Below are 27,288 nucleotides of genomic sequence, written 5' to 3'. Positions count from 1 at the left end.
AGGGTCCTGGGATTGAGCCCCGCATCGGGCTCCCTGCTCTGCGGGAAGTCTGCTTCTCCTACTCCCCGCCCACCCCCCCCCCCCCCGCTCGTGCTCTCTCTCCCAAATAAATACATAGATGCTTCTCCCTCTCCCTCTGCCCCACCCCCTTGTGCTCTCTCTCAAATAAATAAATAAAATATAAAAAAAACCCATAAAGGCCCTATCTCCAAATATAGCCACATTCCGAAGTACGGATGGTGAGGATTTCAACATACAAGTTTTTGGAAGAATGCTACTCAGCCCATAACAGCGGCTGCTTTGGACAGCCCATAACAGTCTGGCAGTTTTTGAAAAAGTCTGAAATAAAGAGTTACCATATGAGCCAGGAATTCTACTCCTAAGTGTAAACCCAAGAGCACTGAAAGCATATGTCCACACAACAACTTGTGTGTGAATGTTCATAGCAGCACTATTCACAATAGCTAAAAAGTGGGGAAACTCAACTGTCCATTAACAGATGAATGAAGAAACAAAATGTGGTCCATCCACACAATGGAATGTTATTCAGCCAGAAAAAAGGAATGAAGCACTGATTCAAGCTATGACACGGATGAACCTTGAAAACGTACTGAGCGAAGGAAGCCAGACACAAAAGGCCACGTGTTGTAGGATCCCATGTATATGAAACGTCCAGAACAGACAAATCCGCACAGACAGAAAGCAGATTGGTGGTTACCAGAGGCTGGAGACGGAGGATAGTGACTGCTCATGGGTAAAGGTTTTCTTTTAGGGTTGATGAAATGTTCTGGGATTAGATAGTGGTGATGATTACACAACTCTGAGAATGCGTTAAAAACCACTGAATGGTATTCTTTAAAAAGGTACATTTTATTTTTATTTATTTTTACTTTTTATTAACATATAATGTATTATTTGTTTCAGGGGTACAGGTCTGTGATTCATCAGTCTTTTTTCTTTTTTTAAAGATTTTATTTATTTATTTATTTGACAGAGAGAGACACAGCGAGAGAGGGAAACACAAGCAGGGGGAGTAAGAGAGGGAGAAGCAGGCTTCCCGCGGAGCAGGGAGCCCGATGCGGGGCTGGAACCCAGGACCCTGGGATCATGACCTGAGCTGAAGGCAGATGCCTAACGACTGAGCCACCCAGGCGCCCGTGTGATTCATCAGTCTTACACAATTCACAGTGTTCACCATAGCACATACCCTCCCCAGTGTCCATCATCCAGCCACCCTATCCCTCCTCCGCTCCAGCAACCCTCAGTTTGTTTCCCGAGATTAAGAGTCTCTTATGGTGTGTCTCCCTCTCTGGTTTCATCTTGTTTCATTTTTCCCTCCCTTCCCCTATGATCCTCTGTCTTGTTTCTCAAATTCCACCTATCAGTGAGATCATATGACAATTGTCTCTCTCTGACTGACTTATTTCGCTTAGCATAATACCCTCTAGTTCTATCCACGTCGTTGCAAATGGCAACATTTCATTTTTTTGATGGCTGCATAATATTCCATTGTATACTATACACAATAGAATAAAAAGGTATACTTAAAATAAATAAATAAGGGGCGCCTGGGTGGCTTGGTCGTTAAGTGTCTGCCTTCGGCTCAGGTCATGATTCCAGGGTCCCGGGATCGAGCCCCACATCGGGCTCCCTGCTCCGCGGGAAGCCTGCTTCTCCCTCTCCCGCTCCCCCTGCTTGTGTTCCCTCTCTCACGGTGTCTCTCTCTGTCAAATAAATAAAATCTTTTCTAAAAAAATAAAAAGGTGTATTTTATGGCGTGTGAATTATATGTCAATTTTAAAATGTGTATGAGAAAAACAAGTGTTGTCAGGGTGTCCTGTATTTTTATGTGCTCAATCTGGCCATTGTAATTTGGTAGGAGCCTATAAGAACCTCAAAGGCAACTGGGCCCTCTCTAGGGTTTCCTACAGCCTGAGAAGATACTGTAAGGCCTACGGCCAACAGTGGAGTAGCCAAGGGAACCTGAAACAAGAAAGGCAGGCTCATGTAAGGCAGAGTCTGATACTGTCTTTATTTGAAATTGTGATGTTTAGTTCATCACACATCTTTTGCATTAGTTGAGATTCTTTAAACTATCGTATTAAAATCTTGTGTCTCTTGGGCGCCTGGGTGGCTCAGTTGGTTAAACGACTGCCTTCCGCTCAGGTCATGATCCTGGAGTCCCGGGATGGAGTCCCGACCCTGCTCGGCGGGGAGTCTGCTTCTCCCTCTGACCCTCCTCCCTCTCATGCTCTCTCTATCTCATTCTCTCTCTCAAATAAATAAATAAAATCTTTAAAAAAAAATCTTGTGTCTCTTAATTACTGGTATTTGTGGGCTCCCTTAAATTTTGAATGGAATTCACCTCACCCTACAACCTGTTGCGTGCCCTGGGCACATTAATTAACTTCTAGGAGCCTCAGTTTCTTCATCTGCAAAATGGGGATGATAATGTTCTCTTACTTCTAGGAGGAGTCATTGAAAAAAAAAAATGTTTTCATCTTGGCTGGGGGGTAGGGTGGGGCCTGGAAGGGCGGTCCGGCGATCCAATGGAGGCGGGGCCCTTCCAGGAGGGTTCCGAGGGAGGGGCGGGGCCAGGCCACATCAGCTGACCGGCTTGACCAATGGCGCGGGGCGGCGGGGCTTGGCAGGTTGGGGCGGGGCCGGGGGCGGGCCGGGCGGTGCGGACTAGCGGGCCATGGACGAGCCGAGCCTCCTGCGGCGCCGCGGGCTCCAGGTGAGGCCCCTGCGTGGGCGGGCCGGGGGGCACAGCAGAGTAGACCTGGCCTGGGTGCCAGGGGCGGGGCTTCGGCGTCCGGAGAAACTGAGGCGGAAGGCGGGGCGCGCGCTTCGGTCGCTCCTTCTGCCCACCCGCTTCTCAAAGTGCTTTTTGCCCGGCGGGAAGGGGATATACCCCGTTTGGCATATGGGGAAACTGAGGCTCCAAGCGCTAGCGTGGGAGAAAGGGGCTGAGGGCTGCGCCCCTTCCCACCAGCTGCTCTAATAATAATATGAGCAACAGCAGTCTGCGCGCTCACCATATGTTCATCCTTGTCTTAATCTTTTTACTAGTGATATATTAATATTAATTAATATGTATTATTACCCGCCTCGTGCCTTTGCTGAGCCACCGCGCCCCAGCCTCAGATCACCCCTAAGGTGAGCAGGGGAGGTTGGGGCTGTCCAGGCGCCCATCTGTCAGACAAGGAAACTGAGGCTCGAGTCTGGAAAAGTCACAACCTCGAGGTGGCCCAACAGGGATTCAGTCCGGCGGCCTTAACTAGCTCTCTGTTGCACAGAGCACTGTCAATGGCTGCGGCAGCGGCGGGGGGGGGGGGGGGGGTAGGGCGGGAGCCACTTTTGCTTCTCCGGGCCTCAGTTTCCCCATTTGCCGTAAGAGCCCTCCTTTTCTGACCTCTGGCCCTGGATTTGTGTTTGGGAGGCTGAGTTACCAGGAGATAAGAACAGGGGTGCCAGAATTCGAACCCACGCAGGGGGCCATGTCACCCCGGTGGGCAACTTCTTTGACCTTTCTGGGAATTAAGGTGATCTAGCCAGTTCCCTCTGGGGCTTAGAGCACACCTTTAAGAAGCTCCCAGGTTGCAGGTCGGGAACCAGAGATGCATCATTTACCCAACAAACGCGTATTGAGTGCCTGCTGTGTGCCCGGCAGGGGCGAGGCAGCGGGTGTTGATCCTCTGAAACCGCTCCCCTGGATTTCCCAGCCTGTTGGGGCAAACAGACGCCTGAGCAGCGGGGACCCCAGGGAGTGGTCAGCTGCAGTGTGGGACGCTCAGGCACACTTGGAGAAGGCGCCTGAACCAAGCGTTGCTGGGTGGCCTTGCAGACGCGGGTGGCGGGGCAGGTGGAGGTGGGTGTATGGGGAAATAGAAGCGTCTAAGGGAAGCTAATCTGAGGGAAGCTAAAACCTAGAAAGGACGGGGTGGGAGGTGGGTCAGGGAGGGCACGGCCAGAGCTGCGGGGCAGAAACACCCCCACCACCCCACCACCCCTGCCCGTCGTGGCGGGGGGAGGGGGCCGAAAGGGGAAAGTCCGAGGCCAGAGGCAGCCGCGAGGGGCCTGGGCGTAGAGGAGGGGGCGGTGAGGAGTGGGGTGTTGTGGGGGGGCAGGCCCCGCCCAGAGTCCCAGTTAGACTCAAGCCCCGCCCGCGGCCTCTTAAAATAGAGAAACTGCCATCGGGTAGGCGAATGGGGGTGCTGCTGACGTCAGGAAGTGGGGGCCTGTTCCATGGGGGGGAGGCATCCGTACCCTGATGACGAGTCCTATGCTACAAAAGGGGAAACTGAGGCTCAGAGAAGCGTAGCCACCGTTCAGGTGTCACAGCATATAGGTGACAAGAGTCAGGATTTGAACCCAGGCAGGTATGGCTCCCCCTCCAGACCATCCCTGCACTAGCAGGCTGCTAGTGCAGCCTGGAGGCAGAGGGACAAGTAGGGACGGCCCATGTGGGCGAGGGAATTCTGGGCAGAGGGCGCACTGCCTGTGCAAAGGCCCAGAAGCATGTAACTCTATGTGTTGTATGGGAAAACTAGAAGCCATTTCTTAGCGCTAGAGCTGGGGCTGTGAGAGGGGACCATCTACTTCAGGAGCTTCCAGCGCTGATTTTGACGAGGTTAGACTTTCCCCTTAGGGTGACTGGGAGCTATGGAAAGTGCTGGAGCAGGGGAGGACACAACCAGATCTCAGGCCTTTGAAAGACTTCTCTGGAGCCAGTGGAGGGCAGAGAGGGGGCCAGAAGCTAGGGAGGGGCCCGGAGTGAACGACCAAGTAGGAGACAATGAAAATAGATATATATTTTTAGATTTTATTTATTTAAATAAATAAAATAAAATAAAATAAAATGGCAGGCTCTCTGCCCAGCGGGGAGCCTGCCTTTCCCTCTCCCTCTGCCTGCCGCTCCCCCTGCCTGTGCACGCTCTCTCTCTCTCTCAAATAAATAAATAAAATCTAAATATCTTATTTAATTTAGAGAGAGAGCATGAGTGGGCGGAAGAACAGAGGGTGAGAGACAAGCCGACTTTGCACTGGAGCCGGATGCGGGGCTCGATCCCACCACCCGGAGGTGGTGACCTGAGCTGAAATCAAGAGTCAGAAACACTCAACCGATGGAGCCACCCAGGCGCCCCAGATGATGAAAATAATTTTTAAAAAATAATAGTATTAGTTATTTATTAACGGCTATTATTTATTATTATTATTTAATAAATAACGGCCGTTATTTATTAACGGCTCACGTTAATGGGCACCTACAAACGCTAAGCACTGAACATGCATTTAATTCTAACAGCGCAAGAAATCAGTGCTATTATTAGCCTCCTTTTTCAGAGGGGGAAACTGAGGATCTGAGAGGGAGAGTAAGAGATTTGGAATTCTAGCCAGTCTGGCGGCTGTGGGTACAAAACTGTTCAGGGCCTCGGTCTGGGGCCACTCGCTCTACAGTCCCTTAACTGGAGCTCTGTTAATGGGCCCAGGAGAACCGCCCCCCTCCCCGCCAAGCAGGTGGCAGCCTACTGGTCAGAGCCAATCAGATACTCTGGAGGCTGACCCTTGCCAAAGGTCAAAGAGTCAATTCATAAAAGCCTGAGGAAGTGGAGGGGACTTGGGTCAGTTGCTGACTGAGCAGTCCAGGCAATAGCTCTGGGCATGCTGGCCAGTCTGGCTGTGCCAATGTAGGACGTGCAGTTGGCTGTGCGCTGGGAGGTGGTGAACAGGCCCTGGTCTGGCCCTCCGACCACCAGTTTGCCTTGGGTCGAGGCTAGAGCCAGCACCTGGGCCTTCCTGGGTTGGCTTAAGCTCTGTCTTCTGTGCAGTGTTTCTAGGTGCTAGTTCATGCAAACTTATCGCTACAGCTTCTATTCGTATTACTTTATCGTTATTTTTTACCATCTCCCGCTTGGACCTTTGCTTCACAAAGGACAGAATTTTAAAACCCCAGGTGCCCAAATCCAGGGGCAGTGAAGATGGCCAGAGCTTGTATCTGAACTTTGTCTCTGCTGCTGCTGGAGGGGTTCCCTCGAAGGTCCATCTTGCCTCCTCGTCGCCCACTTCCACTTATTCTATTCCTCCCAAAAGCCCTCAGGCTGGTGCTATGGGGTCCCTGCTGACTTCTCTCTCCCTTCACTGCAGCTGCCAACTTCCCATGGGGCTTGGTGCCAACCGGGCTGAGTCCCACCTCCACCCTACAGATTCCCATTAGCCTGACACCCCCCTCCAGGAAGCCTCTTGGCTCCCCCCCTCCAGCCCCTTCTCTCCCCCCGCGTCCCTGCTAATGCCTCCAGTATGGGGGTGTCCATTCCCTGCTCTGTCTTCTCCAGATTGGGGGTTCCTCGGGATGGAGCTGAGGCTTCTGGCTGGAAGGCAGCATTGCCCAGCCCAGCCAAGAACAGAAGAGGATGCCGTAAATATTATCTTTAAAGGGCAGTTCCAAGGGATTGGGCCCCCACCTACCCCAGTCTACGCGGGAGCCACTCCTTGGGGAACAGCCTGCAAAGAGGGGGCTGAAGGCGGAAGCAGATGGCTCTGGGAGCAGAGGGTCCGGGGGCGGTGCCGAGAGAGTTCCATGTGGCCCTAGCTTTCCATAGAGCCTTTGCAGGGGGCTGCCGACCTTCCCTCGATTCTCTCTGCCACTTCACATCTTTTTGTATTTTGGAAGCAAATTAAAATTTGTTGTTCAATTGGTGGTAATTATTAACCTCACAAAATTCACTGTCTTGGCTCTGATTTATTGAAGCCTCCCCCAGTGCCAGGCCCTTGGCTTGCTACTAGATTCCTTCCAAGACCTTGTGTCACCAGGAGGCTTTCCAAATGAAGAAACTGAGGCACAGAGGTGTGAGGTTGCTTGGCGGGGGTCACACAGCTCAGATGAGGGGGCGCTTGCCTGGGAACCCAGGACTGCCGGGCTTTGGAAGGAAATGGTTGGGATGGGGGAGGGGTGCAGCAAGTAGCCCTGGGCTCAGATTCCAACTCCTCACTCTTTCACAGGTTAGAGGAGAGGGGTAAGCAGGCATAAGATCCCAAAACAACTGGGGGGGGGGCGGGACTGAAGGAGGCCTTAATGGTGGCGGTGGTTCCTGGGACAATGATCAGTTGCCCTGAATGCTAGTGAGCTCTCGGTCCCCAGAGGTATTCATTCAAACAGACAGAAACATCTCAGGATGGCAGGTCCGCCTCTTCCCATCTTGAACAGCTCAGCTTTGTTTTGTGGGCTCAAGGTAGCTGGGGTCAGGCCTCGGAGTGACACCCCAATCCTGTGGACCCTCCTCCCCTTCCCCAGCTGGGGGACCCAGCCAACCTCTCCCAGCCCCGTCCTGGCGCGGGGCAGCTTCCGGCCCTCTCGAATTGGCTGCGGAGGCCGATGACGTCAGTGGTTGCCATGGTGAACGCCCCGCTCTGGATGTGGGCAGCCCAGAGCCCACCTAGGTAAAAATAGTCATGTGTCCCCGACGCGACCGCCCTGGCGTGTGTGTGTTGGGGCGGGGAGGAGGGGGGAGGGAGGGATGTCCAGAGACCTGGATTCCCCGCCTTCTCTCTGCCAGGAGACATGGGCAGCTGGCTTCCCTCTACGCCTCAGTTTCCCAGCCTGTAAAATGGCCCCTGCTCCTGGTCTGTAGTAGGCGACTCAGTAAATGTGAAATATATCAGGTATTATGATAGTCCGCCTAGGCCCTGGCTGAGCTCAACAATAACACAGCAACACACAACAGCAACAGTAATACTAACTGATCATTATTACCCTGGACCCCTCCTGATGTTACCTCCACATTATAGATGGGAAAATCAAAGCACGGATGGTACAAGTTACTTGCTTAAGGTCCCACAGCCGGGAAGGAACAGATAATAAGTAGATCTGGACCCAGGTCTGAGTATCCCCAGATTCTAAACTGGTGCTACATGGCCTTTTGAGAATTTAAAAACCTTCTTGGGTGAGCCACATTTGAGGATGGACTCTGGGGTCACCATGGACCCCAAGTGCAGGGCTTTTTGCCCTGGTGAGGACACCCAGGGTTGATGCAAGTCAGCTTGCTGAGCTCTAAAAGGGTCTTCAATAGGGAGTCACGGATCAGGGCCCCCACCCTCCACCGGCTCCCAGGACACAAATCTGCATAGGTGAGGGGGAAATGGCTTTCAGATCTGGGAGGGGGCAGGGTGAGGATGAGTCAAGAATCTTCCCTTCCTCAACAGATTGTTAGTATTTAGCCACTCTTGAGATACTTCCTTATAAATATAACTAATTTGTTATTTAAAATAATGAAGCTGTTTTTAGTGCAAGTAGGGTATGAGCTGGGCAGGGAGGTGACTGGGAGTCTGGGAGGGCTTCAGGAGGAAGGGATGCCTGAGCTGAGGGATGATGTGCAATTAACTAGCACCAGAGGGGAGGGAAGGCAGTCCCGGCAGAAGACACAGCTGGTGCAAAGGCTCTGAGGCAGGCAGAGCCCAGTGTGTAGGGCAGCAGAAAGGAGGCATTGTCTGGAGCTGGGTGATCAAGGGGCCAACGGGGTGGCGGGGGGGGGGGGGCGGCGGTGAGGTGAGTGGAGGGCCAGGGATGTGAAGGGTTTGTCTCCTCGGGAGTGACCCCTGTTTCCTCTCATTTCAGAAGGAGCTGAGCCTGCCACGCCGGGGACGTGGGTGAGTTCATCTAAGGCCAGTGGGCTGTGTGGTCCTGGGCACAGATTTTTCAGCAGCAGCCTCCAAACTGTGAATTTATTTAATAATTATAACAAAGCTTCTAACCTTGATCCTTTCCCAGTGTTCCAAAATGCTTCAGAAGTGCTTCACTTGGCTCTCACAAGCTGGGAAGCCCATGCCAGTTTGCAATTGAGGAAACAGAAGTGTAGTAGGGTTGTACCACTGACACAAGGGCATCCAGCCTGGAAAAGAGAAAACTGTCTCGCATCTAGAGTCCAAAGTATAGAATTCCAGCCAAGTATCCTGGAACCAGCTTGCATGCCTCCCATGATGGGGCCCTCACTCTTGGGGAACACAGGTAGAGAAGTGTATCCTTCAGGGTCTCATTAGCGTTTGTCTGTAGGTTGGCATTTTTGGATCCCAAAAGCTCACGGAATATTTTGGTCAGTGCCTTTGCTGGTTTACTGATGGGAAATCAAAGCCCAGGACAGGGAGGGGTTTGCCTTGTGCTGGTGGTCTGGAGGTGTTTGAGTGCAGACACCCCCTCTTTGGGGGCTGTGTTCGCCTGAGGGGTGGGAATTCTCTTGCCCCGCAGTGAAATCACCCACTTAACAAACTTTTTTTGAGTGCCTACTGTGTGCCGGGCCCTGTTCCAGGCACGGGGGACCCAGAGACAGGGTCCTATGCTGGACCCTGTCCATGAGCTCACACTGTCTTGGGGAGAGTGATGGTGAAGTGATATTATACAGGGGAGAAATTAAACAGAGACAGACAGAGGGGCTAGGGGGCAGCTTTAGCCCTGAAGGTGTGGGGCCTCTTGGAGGAGGTGACATTTGAACCTAGATCTGGAAAAGGAGGCAGAGGCAAGGGGGAAAATCCGAGGGGAACAGCCTTCCAGCTAGAGGGAAGAGTATGGGCAAAGGTCCTGGGGTGCAAACCAGCTTGGCATTGGAAGAACACCATGGAGACAGGGGTAGCTGGAATGAAGAGAGCACAGGGGAGGGAGAGGGAGAGGAGAAGGGGGAGTTCCTTGGGGGTTGGATGAGAGTTTGAAATCTGATGGTGGGGATGGGGTCAGACTGGCCCCCAAGCCCAGACCATCTGTTCTTGTTGGACTGGGGATAGTGCAGCTGGTGGGGAGGAGCCTGAGGGGCACAGTAGGGGCAGGGCTCCGACATTGACCAGAAGGCAGGCAGGCACTGTCCCTGGCCTTTGCCCAGGATGAGGGCGGGGTGGTGGACATGAAAAAGTCGGAACCATGGAGGGCAAAGTCCTGGGCTACCGGGGCAGGACGAGGGCAGAGGCTCCCTGAGGGTTGTCTACTCTTTGCTACCTGCCGTGTTCCTGACTGGGTCCAAGTGAAGTGGGGTGTCGAGGGGGCCATAGCCAGACACAAACAACCCCGGACTCTTGGGATCTGCACTGGGCAAAAGGGAGGGTGGGACTCGGGGAGCCATGGGTCGTTGTTTAGGGATGGCTCCGCGAAAGAGGGGCCCGTGGGACTGAACTCGGATGTGGGTGAGGGGGAGGACGCTCCTGACAGAGGGAACCCGGTGAAGCAAAGACCTGGAGGCGTGGACCCGGCCTCTGGTGTGCACCGGGATGCTGAGACCGCCGCGAGGGGCCCCGAACGCTGCGCTGAGCTGCTGGGGGTGGGGGAACAGGGGCAGGACGCGCTCAGATCTCGGGTGCGAGAGACCCCCCCCGGGGGCGGGGCGAGGGCAGAGACCCGGCCACCGCCGGGAAGGGGCGGGGCCAGACGATGGAGCAATATTGCCAATCTGGGAGACGGTGACCGCCCTTCCTCTCCGGCCGCTCAGCCCGGGGGCTCGAGACCCGGCAGCCTTGGCGTCGCTTTCCGGGAGGGGGTGGCACCCGCGACTCCAGCCTCCCGCAACCCGACTTTTCCTGCTGGGCTGGGCCTGCGCGCAGGTGCGGGGCTCCGAGCCCCGCCCCGAGGAGGAGAGAGCCCGCCCCCCGCGCCCCCAGCGGCCCAGCCTCAGCGCCGCGTCGGTCGCGCCCGCCAGGCGTGCTGTCCCCACGTCCGCGTCTGTGGGTCTGTCCGATCGCGCCACGATCGGGGCTCGGGGGCCACAAGGGGGGTTTTGGCACCCGGCCGCGTAGACGCAGCCCCGGCCTCGGCATGAAGTCTCGCAGGGACAAGCTGCACATCCCGGCGCTGACCCTCGAGTGAGTCCTTGTCGGAGAAGGGGGGAAATAGGGTGGGGGGGGGGAGAGAAGCAGACAGACAACCACCCTTACCCCGCGTCTCTGTTTACGTCGCCCAGAGTCGCACCGCCGCCTCCGGGGAGCCCTCCGGGGTGCCCTCCGGGGTCATCAGTCAGGCCCCGCCCTCTCGGTCTGGGAGAGACCCAGAATTCCGGGCCTTGGGGCCCCTTCTCCCTAAGGGAACCTAAGTCCTGGTCCCTCTCCGGATTTGGCCACACGCAGGGGCCACCACCAGGTTCACCGTCCCTGGCCTCTTTCTTTGCAGTCTGTCTCCGAGCAGCCAGAGCCCATCTTTGCTGAGCCCCAGCAGCCCCTGCAGCCCCTGCAGCCCCTCGCTGGGCCTGCACCCCTGGAGGTAAGTGACAGCACATGGGGGCAGGGCTCGGACATTGTCCTGGCACCCCAGAGCCTTGGAAGCCACCTAGACCCAGCCTCCTCACCAAGGTACTGTGAGCTGGTGACATCACCTCCCTGGCCTCAGTTTACCCCTCCATAAAATGAAACTGCTGTGCACACTAGGACCTTGAAAGGGAAATTCCATTTTCAGCCCTAGCCAACAGGTCCTCCATCCGACAGGTGGCCAAGGTGAGGCCAGAACTTGGGATGTTGCCCAAGGACATCCCTGAGACAGGTGCTGGATTTCCAGGCTGCTCTGGGCCCTCCCTACTGAATCAGCCTGGCCTTCCAGGCTAGGACCTCAGGGGCCTTCCCCACACCCAGCTCAGCTGGTTGGAAAGCTACACACACACACACACACACACACACACACACACACACACACACACACACACACACACACACACACCCCAAGGCTGACAGTTCACCATGACAGCCCGATGCACTGAACTGGGCAAAGTGGTGTAGGGAGGAAGAGCCAGCTTGACTGGGTGCCAGCTCTGTACCAAATACCTTCTGTTTCCTCCACAACCCCGTGAGGGAGGTGCCCTTCCTGACCCCATTTCTCAGCTGGGGAAACCGAGGCTCAGAGAAGAGACACCAGTTCTCCTGGTTCAGTACGTCTGGGGACTAAGTATCAGGGCCAGCATGGCTGCCAGCGTCTACTGAGGGTTTGAGCCACCCTCCGTGCCTGGCGCATCTCAGGGTCTCACCCCACCCCCCCACCACAGGAGGGAATATCAGGATTATCATGGGCTCTTCGCACAGCTTGGGAAAAGTTCAGGGAGACGACAGAGGTGTGAGTCAGTGATGTCTAGAATTTGAGGACCCATTAATCATTTATACCTTAGTATGAGTGAGCTGCCTAGATTCTTTCCACAGACCTTTAATGGGGAGAAGAGAGAACAATTTGGAGCCCACACTGGGTGCTGGGTAACAGTTACCTTCATTAAGTGGGCACCTACTGCAAGCCAGGTGCTAAGGGCGTAGCTGTGACCAAGACTGACATAGCCCCTCCTTCAGGGGGCTCTCAGTCAGCTCTCAGGAGGTGGGCAATAAACAAGTGAGTGGACAAACAGGATACATTCAGATGGTGACCTCTTGGGGGAGGTGGTGTTTTGTTTTATTGTATTTTATTTTAAGATTTTATTTATTTATTTGACAGAGACAGCACAAGCAGGGGGAGCTGGGGAGGGAGAAGCAGGCTCTCCACTGAGCAGGGAGCCTGATGCGGGGCTCGATCTTAGGACTCTAGGATCATGACCTGAGCCAAAGGCAGACGCTTAATGACTGAGCCACCCAGCCGCCCCCAAGATTTTTTTTTTTTAAGATTTTATTTATTTATTTGAGAGAGACAGAAATAGTGAGAGAGAGCATGAGTAGGGAGGAAAGGGAGAAGCAGACTCCCCGCCGAGCAGGGAGCCCGTTGCGGGGCTCCACCCCAGGACCCCGGGATCACGACCCGTCCCGAGCCAAAGGCAGACATTAACCAAGTGAGCCACCCACCCAGGTGCCCCAGGACCAAGATTTTTAAAGCCTCTGTGGCTGCTTTGGGGAAAGAAAGGTCTGCTGGGGGCAGGTGACAGTAATGGAGGTGGCAGAGTCAGGGAGGTGGCTAGGACAATATCCGGGTAGGAGATGATGGGGGCTGGACCAGGTCGGGGTGTCCAGTGGGAGGCAGGGATTGCTCTACCCCCTATTTAGGAGAGGAGGAAACTCAGCTCTTAAGGGTGTGTTGTCCAGCGGCACCCTGGGAGAGAGTATCAGGCCAAATCTGACACTGACTCCTTGGCCTCTACCCTCCCGACTCCGGATGAGGGGAGGGACCTGTTGTGAACAGCTCAGCCAGTTTTAACCAGGAGCAAATGGAGGCAGAGTGTTTGGGGCTCTGAGCAGAAAAGCCTCCTCACCCACCACCAGAGGGCAGCAGAACCACATCACTTTGGGCCAGGCAAGGAAATGGGTCCCTGCCTCCCCTGTCCCAAGCACCCTAGGAATAAGCCCACATTTGTTCCCTCAGCCGCTGAGGCCCCGTGAGTCTGGCCCCTGCGACCCCCCACCTCCTCCCTGTCTATCTCCCCATCTGGCTCACGCTCCTCTAGCCATGAGACTTCCTGGGCTGCCAGAACACAAGCTGGTCCAATCTCAGGGCTTTTGCATGTGCTGCCCCTCAGCCCAGAGCTCCATTTCCTCCTTTTCCTCCTTTCTTCATTTGTCAAGTCTCTATCAAGCCCCCAGATAGGAAGCTTTTCCAAACCACAGCCCCCCATTCAGGGTCTCCCAAGCCCCAATTACATCCATTATGCCTGTCCCATTTCCCTCATGGACACTGCATCATGGGTGTGATTTCCATGTTTTCTTGTGTGATTATTGGGTTGTTTTTCTCACCCAGAGGCTTGGGAGCCCCTTGAGGACCAGACCTGGATCTGTCCTCTGTCCTAGGGCAGGGCTTGGTATACAGTAGATGCTCAGTTAATGCTTGTGGCATGGACAAATGGGAAGTAGGTAGGAGGGCTCTGCCTGGTGGTGGTGGTGGTGGTGGTAACTGAAGAAGGGCGGGAGGTAACTGAAGAAGGCCACGAGTTTGGCCCTCTCTGACAAGATCGCAACAGAAGGCATTGTCAGAAGAGTGTTCCCTCTGAGGCCTTGAATGCCAAAGATGGGAAGAATTTGCATTTTTCTTTCCAGGGTACTAAAAACCACACAGCGGACGGGGCTGGGAGGGGTGCAGACAGTACATGGGCAGGTGGGAAGGGCTGGGGTGGTCAGACCAAGAAAGGGTTGGGGGTAGGGGGGTAGGGTTCTGTACGCTCACGGCGGCTTTGCCATTTACACAGTCGTTAGCACAAGTAGAAGGGGGCAGATCCTGAGTCACAGACAGGGTTAAGATCTGAGCCCTCGGAGAGGGATTCACCCAGAAGTGTGGTTTTGCTGTAAAAGCAGTGAGGAGCCATGGAGGGTGTGTGAGCCGGGGAGAGACAGGATCTGGTGGGCAGTGGGCTGGTGCCAGAGATCAGTGGCTCAGCCTTTCATGGGAGGCCTTTGCCGCGGCCACAGGCACTCTGGATTGTCAGCTGCAGCCCTGTTCTGCAGAGGAGGAAACCGGGGCCAGATGGGTGTGGGAGAAGTGGCTGCTGGGGATGCCAGAGCCGTGGGCTTAATGGGGGGCATGTAGGCGGTGCGGGGTGCGGCCACAGCTGGGATTGAGCGGGGTAGTTCCTTTCCTGACTGCGCAGCAGTGTGTTCCTGGCACACATGGCGGGGAGGGTTCGTGGGCACAGCATGTCAGCATAGGGTGACATGAGACCATGACTCTGTCCCTCCTTGGGTCCCCAGACCTGTGGGATCTTGCATTCCCTGCATGCAGGAGGCCCTGTCCCTGGCCTGTGGCTCAGATGGAATACCTAAGGGTCAGAAGTGACCGCTTCCCTCCTCCCTTCCACATCTGGCCCCTCGGCAGGACCCATCCATTGGCCTCAAAACAAGTCCAGAATCTACCCACTTTTCTCCACAGCTTCACCCTGGTCCAGGCCTCAGTGTCCCCCCTCCCAGACCCTGTCACAGCGCCTCACTAGCCTCCTGCCATCTGTATTCCTGCCCGATAGCTCCTGTTCCCCATGGCAGTCACCGGGGGGGGGGGGGTGACAATTCAGATCACGCTCCTCCCCTGCTCTCACATCCTCCATGGCTCCCCATTGCTTCCACTGTACAACTGCACTTCTCTTGCAATGCACAAGGCTTACATGGTAAGCCCTGCTGGCATCTTCCCCTCAGTCCTGTCTCAGGGCCTTTGCCGAAGCTGTGCCCTCTGCCTGGAACACTGTTTCCCATGGCTGGCTCCTCTTCCTTCTCAATGTCTCGGCTGGCCATAGTGTCACCTCCTCAGAGAGGCCTCCGGGCTAAGGTCATCCTTTGCCGTTGTTACCTCTTTCCTTTCCTTCCTTGACTTCAGTGTTCGAAATTACCTCGATCATTTCGTTGTTTCCAGGTTACTCTCTGCCTCTTCAACCAGACTTGGGGCCTCTGAGGACGGGGTCCTCAGGGTTTAGCACAAGGTCAGGCACACAGTAGGTACTCAATAAATGTTGAGTGAGTGAATGACCAGATATGGGTGTTTGAGACCCAGGCCTGGGGGACCTGGAGATGGAGAGCATTCTGGGGGACACACCCAGGAGATACCTGAGAGTGACACTGGCCATGAAGATGGGGTGGGGAGTCTCTTGAGAGACCCGAGAAGCAAAATTGTGGCAAGAGGGTTGGGGAGAGTTAGGATTACACACCAGGCAAGGGCACCTCTCTATGCCTTCTCTTCTCAGATGTGGGATCTGGGCTTCAGCATCAGGCCTCTTGGGTTGGTTCCCAAAGTGTCATGTGGCCTGTGAAGGGGCCACCATTAGGGTGACACTATCCCTGCCTTCTGGGACTATCATGAGAGGAAGAAGCATTAGTTCACTGCCTACTGTGTGAGGCAGTCCTATCTCTTTTTTCTTTTTTGTTTTTAAGATTTTATTATTTATTTGACAGAGAGAGACACAGCAAGAGAGGGAACACAAGCAGGGGGAGTGGGAGAGGGAGAAGCAGGCTTCCTGCTGAGCAGGGAGCCCGATGCGGGGCTCAATCCCAGGACCCTGGGACCATGACCTGAGCCGAAGGCAGACGCTTAACGACTGAGCCACCCAGGCGCCCCGAGGCAGTCCTATTTCTGTGGTGAGCATGTACTGTACTCCCAGCACCTTCTGTCCCTCTGATTTGATTCCATTTTCATGAAGGGACATCTCTAGATGGAGAAGCAGAGGCCTGGAAGTTAGCCTGACACTAAAATTTTTCAAACATGTATCAGGCACTGTGGGTGCCACCTTGCATCTAATTCATGTAATCATCCTGTCAACCCGGTTCCCCTCCCATCTTACAATTGAGAAGACAGTCGTGAGAAGTTAAATTAGGTGTCCGCGGAGTCCTGACTGTAGCCAGGCTGATGGCCTTTCCATCACATAGACAGGCAGAGCATGTCAGATGCTCTGACTCAGTTTGTTAAACATGCTCTTTCTGGCAGTCCAGGGCTGGGAGATGCTGGGACCCTTGGGAAGACAGAGCCAGACACAAGAAAAGGCTCCCTGGGAGAGGGGACCCTGGATTTTGCCAGGCAGGAAGGACGTTCCGAGAAGTGGAGCCAGCGTGGGCGCGGTAGCATGAGCCAGGCCAGGCCGTTGGATAGTTCTCAAGTGCCACACTCAGAATGGGTTAGCACGGGGGGTAAAGAGGGAAAAGGGGACGTGAACAGATTTACATTTCAAGGGAAAGGGGCCAAGTTCCACGGCCTAACCTACCGGGCGCCAACGCCCCGCCCCCGCTGCTCGCATCCCTGGCAACGCCCCGCCCCTCCGCCCGCGGCCCTGGCAACGCCCAGCCCACTAGCCAGCACGCGGGTCCACCAGCCTCGCTTCCGCGTCGCTCGCCCCGCCCCGAAAGGCCCCGCCTCCGAAAGGCCCCGCCCCCGCGCTCTCCGGGGCGGGGTTCCCGGCCGCGCTCTGGGGCGCGCGCTTCCTTCTCGTCCCCTACCCCCAGCCCCGCGGCGCGCACCCTCTGCCCCGCTCCGCGGGGCTCCCGGGGCCAATCCGGCCGCGGAGGTTCGCGCCCCGCCGCCGCCGGCTGCGCCCCCGCGCCTCCCGGGTCTCGGGCGGCGGCGGCGGCACAAAGAGAAGCAGCATGTCCGACCCCAGCTACTGGACGGCGGTGGCTGCGCCAGGCCACCGGAGCCGCCTTGCCAAGGGCGCGCTGCTGCAGCGCTCCAAAAGGTAGGGGGCACCGTGCGGGCAAAGGCGCGGCGGCCGACCAAGCAAACACGAGTTGCCAGAAGTACATCCCGGCGGCGTGGCGAGGGCCGCTGTGTGTGGCGGTAGGGGGAAGGGGGTGGACGCTTTGGGATCAAGGTACTCGCTAGGGGCCCAGACACCCTCCTTTCGCCCTGTTACCCGGAGTTGGATGTCTGCCTGCCGGGGTCGCAGCTAGGGTGGTGACACAGGAAGCAAGGAGTTGGGACCGAGTCAGAATTCGAACCCGGGTCCCTAGGCCTGGGCAGACCTGGGGAGGATCTTCTTGGAAAAACTAAAGCTAGTCTGTCCCCGGGGCCCCGTCAGCGGAAATATTGTTTCAGAAGCAGATATTTGCTGCACGAGGCTGGCGCGTGCAGGTGCTGTGGCAGAAGTGGGTAAATCGGGAAAAATACTGGGTTTAACCACAGCAAAGCCTGGCCTGTCTTGGAGTCTCTGTTTCCCTTTCTGAAAAGCAAAGGCCCAGTAAGGGCTGTGGACTTTACAGGACTTGGGTCCAAATTCCAGCTCAGCCACTGCCTGGCAGTTCCTTAACCTCTCTGTTCTTGTTGGGGCATTCCTAGAGGGGAGCACAGGCAAAGGCGGGGCAGGGACAGCAGCTGCTAAAGGACCCCAAATACTAGGTTCAGGGCTTAGACTCTTCTGCGTCCTGTGGAGTAACAGAGGGCTTAGGGGCACCTCAGGGATCAGGTGGGGGCAGCTGGCCTCAGGCCAGTGTTTTCTGCCATATTCTCACTCTGTGTTGTCCCACATGGGTGTTTATTGAATGGCCAGGCAGCTTCTCAGGGTCATGGGCCTTCTCTAGGGAGGGCTGAGCAAATAGTGGACACTTGACCGATGCTCGGCAAGTGAACAAATGACGCCCAGGTTCCCCTTTGAGACCTCAGATATGGCTTTGTTTTCAAGAAGGCCCCACCTGAGCGCAAGAGGGAGGTGGGCCAAGTGTTTCCCCAAGGCTGCTGCTGTGACAAATGGTGCAGTGTGGGGCTGAGGACCCAGATGAGGCTGGGAGAGGATGTGGGACTGGCGGCTATATGGGTGAGGGGGGGTGTTGGCAGGAAGTTTTGCAGGAACCTGTGGGTTTCACTTTTGCTTCTGCACATCAGACTACAGGACAGTTCCCTGCGGCTGTTGACATCTGTGGCCTCAGTTTCCTAGGCTGGGAAATGGGTGCAGGTGATCTCTCCCACCTCTGGGGCTGTTGGGATAGGCAAACAGTGACTGACTTCACTGGGGAGGCGTTGCCTGCCCCCCCCCCCCCGCTGTGCGCCCCAGGCCCTGCAGGAGTTGTGGGGAGAGAGACGACACTTTACGTGCCCACCGCAGTCTACCCAGTGCTGGGCCCAAAGTTGAACACTGTATGTAGTTCATCAAATCTTCCCGGTGCCTTGCAAGGTATACAGATGGGGAAACTGAGGCTCAGAGGGCAGCTGCACCTGGAGCCGTGGACAGGCTGGATCCCTCCCTGCCTGTCTTGTTGCCTCGGTCGGTTGCTGACCATGCTGTCCCGTGCCTTAGCCTGCACTGTGCCTTCTGCCTGGGACACCATTCCTGGCCCCGTGAGGCCCTGAGGTTTCAGCTCTTCCTCTCTGAGCCACTGAGCTGCGTTGGCGGCTCAGAGTATGTGGGCTGATGCTCTTGTCGAGAGCAGCCAGAGCTGTTGCTGGGCGACCGCACCAGGGAGGGAGGGAAGACGGAGTTGCTCTCAATTTCCCTCTGCCAGGGCGGGGGGCTGGGGCTGGGGCACAGGTGGGAGAGGCTGGGCCAGGGTGGGGGTGGCCTGGAAGAAGGGGCCTGGGATGGAGGGAGGGAAACGCGTGGGCAAAAGTTAAGTAGGACGGGACTTAGCTGCAAGATGCTGACTTGAGGGTTTTAAGGGTCATATTGGCATTTTGGGGGGATCCGGGGGAGGAAGGTTGCCGAGACATTTGGGGCCGTGGGCCTGGGAAGGGGTGCATGGGATGGAGTGGGGACCTGCCTCAATTCCCAGTGGGCTCCAGGGTCCTCTCCACCCTTTGCCTTATTTGTCAGTCCTCCTGGCAGTGGGCATGGCATAGGCAAAGGTGTAGGGGTGGCATCATGAACACAGAAGCGTGAGAAGGCGAGCCAGGGGCTCCTGGCTGTGGGCAGGGTCCATCAGGAGGCCGGAAGTGCTTGATGCCGCCATCGATAATAACCACCATAATCTTAATAATAGGTAATATTTGTCAAAAGTGGCTATCCCAGGCCCCAAAGGCTGAGCTTGGGGCCAGAGTGGCAGTGGTCACACCTAGCTTCTCGTCCTGCCGCAAAGCCATACGTATGGTCATATGTGTGCTCTGGCCTGGGCACGCGGTCCTCTGAGCCTGGAGGCCTGGGCCAGCGCCTGACTCCATCCCGCCTCTCCCAACAGCTGCCGTAGTGGGAACCGCAAAAGCCTCGTGGTAGGAACGCCCTCACCGACCCTTTCCCGGCCCCTGTCTCCGCTCTCCGTCCCTACAGGTGAGTGCGGGAACAAGCATGTAGGGGCGGTGTCCTGTCTTTACCCCCTCTGACTCAGTGTCCCCCACCTCCTCCCCAGCAGGCAACAGCCCCCTGGATAGTCCTCGGAACTTCTCAGCCGCATCTGCTGTGAACTTCCCCTTTGCCCGAAGGTGAGTGGTCACTGGCTTTGAGGGATGGTGTCAGCACAGCTGGTGAGGGGACAGGCAGGGGCATGTGCTTGGTGGCTGGGCCTGCCTCCTCATTCACTTTTTCCCCTCCCCTATCCCCTGCCCCCTGGTGGTCTCTCCCTCTGGCTTCTGCCCCTGGCAAACATGCACGGCCTTCTGCAGCCACATCTCGCGCGTGGACAGGTAATTTCAGGGAGCCCTTGGGGAGGAGGAGGGCACGCCTTCCAGTCTAAAAACCATTAACTCACTAAAAGTCATGAATTCATTTAATAACAGCTGGTGAAGGACCTGTTGTGTACTGGGCGCTTAAATGTCACTCATTCACTCCGTAACATTTATTCAGTACTTGCCATGTGCCATACCCTATGCTGGAGGTCTAGGAAGGGGAAGCTGGACTCTGGCCTTTGGGGAGTCCTCAGTCTGGTGGGGGTGACCAGCATGTATCCCAGCAGCTGCAACTCAGAGAAGTCGGAGCTTTGATGGGGTATGCATTGGCAGCTGGGTCAGGGAGGACTTCCTGGAGGAGGTGTCTGAAGGATGAAGAGAAAACACATAGCGGACTTGTTCACCTTGAATCTCTGTTCTCAGCCTTTTCAGAAGATTCTTCCTCCAACAGGGCCAGGATCTGCCAGCCATGGTATCTGTCTTTAGTCCCCACAAACCATGGGGGCCATGCCTTCCTTCCAACTATTCTGGTTCTCCTCTCTAGGGCTGACGGCAGAAGATGGTCCCTTGCATCCCTCCCATCTTCTGGCTATGGAACCAACACGCCCAGCTCCACCGTCTCGGTACCCACAGTCCCACCTTGGCCAGCAGACAGGCGGGTGCGAGGTGGGGCGGGACACGTCTTTGGTTTTTATCAAGGTGTTGGATAGTTGTCCAGTCAGCCAACATCCTGGCTGCCCCCTTTGTGCCCCATTCTGGGCAATGTATGGGTCACTGAAAAGACCCAGCCTCAGTCCCAAGGAGCCCCCAGTCTGGAGGACACAGACATCCTCATCCCGTGGGGTTAGTGCCTGGCCAGAGGGAGTCTTGGGGTTACCTAGGGTGTGGGCAGGGAGGCTTGCTGGAGGAGGGGGCATCAGAGCTAGGGTTTTGAGGGATGCATAGGAGCCAGGCAGGAACATACTGCCATCCAGAGACCAGCAGACAGCCTAGGCCTTGACGGGTAATGCTGGGGTTCTGGCTTTGGCGCTGACTGTGAACTCGTGGCCCTGATACCCCCTCCTGCCAGTCAAGCTCATCCTCCCGGGAGCGCCTCCACCAGCTTCCTTTCCAACCGACGCCGGATGAACTATGCTTCCTGTCCAAGCATTTCCGCAGCTCAGAGAGCGTGGCTGACGAGGAGGGCGGCCACCGCTCACCCCACCTTCGCCCCCGTTCCCGCAGCCTCAGGTGGGTCTTGACCTCTGACCCCAGCCCCTCCCTGGGCTGGCTTTGGGGCCCACATTGTGGCTCCTCCTCTATCTCTGCCCCTGACCCTGTCCAAGCCTGGCCTTTGATCCTTGACCCTCCCCTGGACTGGGTCTCTGGTCCCATGTCACAAGCTGACTGTGTGTCGTCCACCCCCCACCCCCAGCCCAGGACGCACAACAGGGACCTTCGACAATGAAATCGTCATGATGAATCATGTGTACCGGGAGAGGTTCCCCAAGGTGGGCAGTGCCGATGGCTGGACCGGCCCTAACTCCCCTCCATGTTGTTGTCCCTCCGTGGCATTCTGTCTTCTTGGCTCTATGCCCCGCTCTGTCCCATTTCTGTCTGTCCCTGTCTCTCTGTCTCAAACCACCCCTCCCCCAACCTAGGCATATTGCTTCTCCCCTCCCCCCAGTTCTCTGACCCCATCGTCACGTCTCTCCCCGTAGCTGTGTCTCTTGCCCCCACCTGTGTGTTGCTCCCCAGCCCCCTCCAATGACCAGGTTGCCCCATCTACCCTGCGCAGGCTACGGCACAGATGGAAGGCCGTCTGCAGGAGTTCCTGGCTGCCTTTGCGCCCGGTGCCCGGCTGGCACTGGCCGATGGCGTCCTGGGCTTCATCCACCACCAGATCATCGAGCTGGCCCGCGACTGCCTGGCCAAGTCTGGAGAGGCACTCGTCACCTCCCGTTACTTCCTGGAGATGCAGGAGAAGTTGGAGAGGCTGCTGCAAGATGTGCGTGGGGGGAGGGGGGGAGGTTTAGGGATCCCCGGGCAGGCCAGGGCCCAGGACCTGCAGGTGACGCCAGCACCCACCTGCCCCCAGGCCCACGAGCGCTCAGACAGCGAGGAGGTCGGCTTCATCGTCCAGCTTGTCCGGAAGCTGCTCATCATCATCTCGAGGCCAGCGAGGCTCCTTGAGTGCCTGGTGAGTCTCCGCACACGGCTGGGTGATGGTCCTGCTCAGGTACAGGAGACAGTGCCCCTGGGGTAGAGGTTTGAGAGGCACACAGGGCACCTCCAGGCTGGGCTGGGCTTCTTTCCCCAGGGAAGGGTCAGGCACTGAGACTTGGAGGGGAGAGCTGGAGCCGCCCCTCGGGCTGCTCCGGACGGAGGGAACAGCATGTGCCAAGGCCTGGAGGTGAGACTGAGCCCCGGCTGACCAGCCTCTCTGCACCCGCAGGAGTTTGACCCCGAGGAGTTTTATCACCTGCTGGAGGCTGCCGAGGGCCAGGCCCGAGAGGGCCAGGGCATCAAGACGGACCTGCCGCAGTACATCATCGGGCAGCTGGGCCTGGCTAAGGACCCCCTCGAGGGTGAGCTGACAGAGGAGTGGAAAGAAAACCCAAGGAGAGGCTGGGGCAGAGCTGTGATTCGAACCCACGCCTGTCGACTTCACAGCTGCCACACTGTCCTTCGTCTGTCTGGGGCCCTGCCCTCGGCCACTTGCGGGGCACACTGTGGGAAGGTGCGCTGGGGTTCCTGCAGCAGACAGCCACACGCCAGACCCCCCGACTTGCCGGGGCCTCCGATGCCGAGTTAAGATGGACCAGGGAGCTACCATGAGCAATAGCATTGCTATTATCTCATGAAATACTTTCCCAATGTCATCTGGCTGCAGCCCAGGAGGTAGACTCGGAGTCAGACGGGGTGACCTGTGGGATGGACCAGGCTGGTCAAGAACTCCCCCAGACAGCTGAGGCAGGAGAACTGAGACGTGGTACTAGGGGAACATCGAGCTTGGACCTGGCCTGGTCCAGGTGTGGTCACAGGTGGCTCTGATGAAAGGTGGATGTGTAAGCTGCGTGCTGGTAGATGGAGAGGTGACCAGGTACAGATCTGGGGAAGAGAGGCAGTGAACCAGGCAGGGGGAAGGGTGAACGCAAAGGCCCTGAGGTGGAACCGTGCCTGGTGCGTGGGCAGAACAGCGGGGAGGAGGGGTGTGGCTAGAGCCAAGGAAGGGGGAAGCTGGGAGGAGGCGATGGGGTTGGCAGGGCTTTGCACTGGGGCCAGGGTCTACCCAGCATCATTGCTGTGTTAACCCTGGGACCGAGCTGCCATTGTCCCCATTTGAAGCTGGAATGACTGAGGCTCTGGGTAGATGAGGTTGAGCAGGGAGGGGTTCAGACCTCGGTGGGCCCAAGGCCAGACCCCTTAAAGATTTGCTGTGTGGCCATGGCTGTATTCGGCTGTCCAGTGGATATAATGCAGGTGGCGCTGTGGGTGGCCCCAGGGTCAGAGGAGGCAGAAAGTGGCCAGGCAGTTGGCAGCTGAGACTATGGGGCAGATCATCTATTCAGTGCCCCCCCCCCAGGGGACCCCACTGAGTAAAAGGGGCTGCATTCAAACCCAGGCCTCCCTCACCCGTGAGACTCCACTGTCCCATCCCAGCTCTGTCCCGTGACTGTGAGACATTGTCTTTATTGCCATCATCATGGCTCATGTTCATCAACCACTCATTCGGGACCACCCCTCTGCCAAGCCCTAGGGCCAGAAAATGGGGGGGGGCTCCCTCTGGGCCACACCCTAAACTGAGGAGGATATTAGGAGCCAAAACCCAGAGGGCCCATGTCACAGCCTGTGTTAACAGGTCCAAGGCTTGGAGCCAGGATGACAGCTGCGCCGTTCAGAGGCTGGGCTTCCCACTGGTGCTTCTGGAAGGTTCCTCAGCCATTGCTTAGTCTGGCCTCCTGGGTTTGGCCAAGACTTGGACGTCGTAGGGGCTCAATGATGGTATCATGGGAGCTGGTCAGGGAGGCACCACGTCCCCAGCCCAGGATGAGCCTTGGAAGCTGTGTGAAATCTCTGGGGGATCGAGGGGCAGGGCATGGAGGCTCCATTTGAGGCTCCTCCCTTGTCTTACAGAGATGGTGCCTCTGAGTCACCTGGAAGAGGGAGGACAGCCTCCAGCACCTGAGTCCCCGGAGGTAAGTCACAGAACTCTGATGCTCCCACCTGTCTTGTTCTTTTCAAGGTAGACCAGGAATCCATGGGAGGGCCTGGGTTTGTTGAGGTTTTGCATGTAATAGGTGCTTAATAAATGCCAGACTTTAGGGAGAAGGTAAAGGCAAGTGAGACTACCCTGCCATGGTGTTTGGGCAGGGCCAGACTGTAGGGGGCACCGGAAAGGGGAGTTTTGGAGGATGTATAGGAGTTTTCTGGAAGGAAAACATGACTTGAGCCAAAGCTCAGAAACTCAGAAGCTGAGCTGGAGAAGTTTGGAGGGAGGAAGTAGCATCAGACGCAAGACCCAGTGGTTGGGACTTGAGGGAAGGGAGAGCCTGGCCTACTCTGAGGTGGGGCAGGACCCCTGACCCCTCCTTGCCCCCTAGAGCCGTGCCCTTGTCGGCCCATCACGGAGGAAGCCATGTGAGAACGACTTCGAGACCATCAAACTCATTAGCAACGGGGCCTACGGGTAAGTCCTCAGGTCCCCCATAGACCCATTTCTCAGATGCCCATGGGGATGACTGAGGTCCAGGTGGCCCCTGAGTGTGGAGATAGGAAACTGAGGCCTGGCGAGGGAAGTAGAGATGCAGTACAGCCAGGCCAGAGCCTCAGACAGGCTCATCCATGGTCTAGGCCGTTACCTGCCCCAGGTACAGAGAATTGTAGGCTTTTCGGGACCACGCAAGGAAAAAGATGGCTGTGCGGCGGCAGGGGCGTGCAGTGAGCATTATCTTAGTGCCACTTTGATGGATTTGCGTGGAGGTGGTGTGGGAGGGGGAGTCCTGCACAGCATAAGACTATCCAGTGGGGGGACTAGAGAGGGGGCTTATGAGTCTAGGTGATGTCACTCAGCAGCGTGGCCGGGAGTCTGGGTCAGACTGCTCCAAAAGGCAATAGTGCCTTGGGGTCTTCGTAGCCCGCAGGGTTTATCTTACGGATGGCTAGTCCGAGGCAGTTTTACTAGATACACAAACTTGACAAGCTCTAAATGGTTCAAAATCTGCTCATTTCAGCTCTACATAGAGCGATTTGAGCCTGGTGCTGGGGGGCTTTTGAGCTAAAGGGTCTCCATCTACTGTGAAGAAGTAACCTAGGGGCCATCTTTGCCTTCTCGATGTGACACCAGGGAGGGGCAGTTTAGACCCATAGGGGGGCTGCTTTCGGAGAGGGGCCGGGGAAGGAGAAAGGGTGTCCCGGATGTAGGGCACAGCACAGGCAAAGGCCTGGCCGGTTGGGTTCTGGGCCCACGCCCGGCCCCACTGCCTGCGGGGGCCTCAGTGTCCGGCCTCAGTGACCCCGGCTCCCCCAGGGCTGTCTACCTGGTGCGGCACCGAGACACACGGCAGCGCTTTGCCATCAAGAAGATCAACAAGCAGAACCTGATTCTTCGCAACCAGATCCAACAGGTCTTTGTGGAGCGTGACATACTCACCTTTGCCGAGAACCCATTTGTGGTCAGCATGTTCTGCTCCTTTGAGACCCGGCGCCACTTGTGTATGGTCATGGAGTATGTGGAAGGTGCGGTCACGAGGGCTTGTATGCCTACGGTGACGGGGAGCTCACCCTCTACCCAAAAGATAGTCCATCCTTTGACCAAGCTAGGGTCTGCTCTGTCCTCCAAGGGGTCCCAGCCTGCCTCGGGGGGCCTTCAGTCTGTGGTGCAGGGGCCCATCCTGGGGGGTTGGGGCCGAGGGAGCTGAAGAGGAATGTGAGAGTAGGATCCTGGGGGATAGGGTAAGGATGGACACCTTTGGCAGGGGGTACTAGTGAGCAGAGGCCTGAAGGCCAGAAGGAAGAGCAGGGAAGGGAGGGAGGTGGGGGGTGGAAAGGCCGGGATGGTTGGAGGCCAGGGAGAGGAGTTGTGGGAGCAAGTTTGCTGTTTTAAGAATGAGCAGGCCCTTCAGGTGAGCGCGGCGGTGTGTGTTGATTGAGGTGCTTCTGTGCAAGGAGAGGGAACGAGCACTTAAGAGGCATCAACTGTGTACAGGGTAAGGGACTGCACCCTTACGGAGCTGCTGTCCTTCCAGGGGGAGAATCAGGAGTCGAGATCTGCCCTCCCTCCTGCCCTGCTTGGTCCCCACCTTGGTTCGGTACAGACCGGGGACGTTTTGCAGGAGGTTGGAGTGGTCTTGGAAGCCCGGGGCAAGGCTATAGAGCCCAGGGCCTCTGTGAATGCATCTGTGCTCCCCACAGGCGGCGACTGTGCCACGCTCCTGAAGAACATGGGCCCACTGCCTGTGGACATGGCCCGCATGTACTTTGCCGAGACGGTGCTTGCGCTCGAATACTTGCACAACTATGGCATCGTGCACCGTGACCTCAAGCCTGACAAGTGAGCAGCCTGGGGCCTTGGGGCCGGGGTGGGGGTGGGGGTGGGCGGAGCAGGGCCTCTGATTGGGGCCTGGGGGCTGCTCAGAGCCCTGCCTGTCTGGATTCTGCTGGCCCCTGGGGCCCCTGGTGACAGGAAGACACAGAATAGTGGCAATGTTGGGCACCCGGTATGTACAGAGGAGATCAGGTACTTAATAGGCACCTGTTGTATGCAAGGGAAGGATAGTACATTTATGGAGGGGCTGCCAGGCAAAGAGAATGTGCCCTTTAGGTTGCACAAAATATACAGGGGAAGGGACTGTGCGCTCAAAGAGCTGCTGCTCCAAGGGGAGAGAACGTGCACTTAGGAGGCACCATCTATATACTGGGAGCAGGGATATGCCCTTTGCAAGACCTTACATGTAAAGGAAGGGACTGTGCATGTCTTGAGCACCTGTTGTATGTTCGTGCAGGCAAGAAAGGAAGAGAACATGTTTATCGAGAGCCTCGGGAGGTTTATTTTACTCTAGCACCTAAGAAGCACCTACTGCATGCCGGGTCCTCTATGGGTGACTGTAAGATACATGTGTGAATGATCCTTCATGCTTTGTAACCCCTACGTAATTTGCAAGGCATTCTTGCCTGCATTAATTGGCACCTGCTATTTATGGAGCCAGGGGCTGTTCTTATATCAAGTGCCCTGTGGATACCAGGCAAGAACCTCGAGTTTCTCGGGTTCTGGCCTTGTGGAGGTGTGAACAGAAATGTCGAGAGCCTGCATGTTTTCAGGCATCTTGCAGTTTGTGAGTGGCTCAGAAAACAAAGCAGATGGGTATTTGGCAGCTGCTGTATACCTAGAC

At 56.5% G+C, this 27,288-nt stretch overlaps 1 protein-coding gene across 14 annotated transcripts in view; it reads left to right on the top strand.

Annotated features, from left to right (window-relative positions):
• The first annotated feature begins 2,695 nt into the window (after positions 1–2,695).
• The window catches only part of MAST3 (microtubule associated serine/threonine kinase 3), a 38,461-nt gene continuing 13,868 nt past the window's right edge, over positions 2,696–27,288 (top strand). For 2 of the 14 annotated variants that reach the window (XR_015769517.1, XM_088029001.1), the window contains exons 1-15: positions 10,459–10,836; positions 11,141–11,230; positions 19,495–19,583; positions 19,663–19,735; positions 19,916–19,936; positions 20,463–20,577; positions 20,988–21,148; positions 21,333–21,408; positions 21,696–21,905; positions 21,996–22,097; positions 22,353–22,485; positions 24,035–24,096; positions 24,502–24,587; positions 25,428–25,636; positions 26,312–26,450. Coding sequence is in view for 13 of the 14 variants with exons in the window: in XM_088029001.1 (XP_087885127.1) it covers positions 10,790–10,836; positions 11,141–11,230; positions 19,495–19,583; positions 19,663–19,735; positions 19,916–19,936; positions 20,463–20,577; positions 20,988–21,148; positions 21,333–21,408; positions 21,696–21,905; positions 21,996–22,097; positions 22,353–22,485; positions 24,035–24,096; positions 24,502–24,587; positions 25,428–25,636; positions 26,312–26,450 (1,613 nt within the window). In the remaining variant the exon portion in view is untranslated. Of the gene's footprint in view, positions 2,738–8,614; positions 8,647–10,458; positions 10,837–11,140; positions 11,231–16,849; positions 17,067–19,494; positions 19,584–19,662; positions 19,736–19,915; positions 19,937–20,462; positions 20,578–20,987; positions 21,149–21,332; positions 21,409–21,695; positions 21,906–21,995; positions 22,098–22,352; positions 22,486–24,034; positions 24,097–24,501; positions 24,588–25,427; positions 25,637–26,311; positions 26,451–27,288 lie in introns of those variants that run through there. The other 12 variants (XM_028126861.2, XM_028126855.2, XM_028126851.2 and 9 more) reach the window with 12 other exon arrangements.

The sequence above is a fragment of the Eumetopias jubatus genome, unplaced genomic scaffold (assembly GCF_037043125.1).
Source record: "Eumetopias jubatus isolate StellerSeaLion01/CBP00866 unplaced genomic scaffold, mEumJub1_p1.0 scaffold_1, whole genome shotgun sequence".
NCBI classification, from domain to species: domain Eukaryota; kingdom Metazoa; phylum Chordata; class Mammalia; order Carnivora; family Otariidae; genus Eumetopias; species Eumetopias jubatus.
This window is presented reverse-complemented; position numbering and strand designations above follow the sequence as displayed.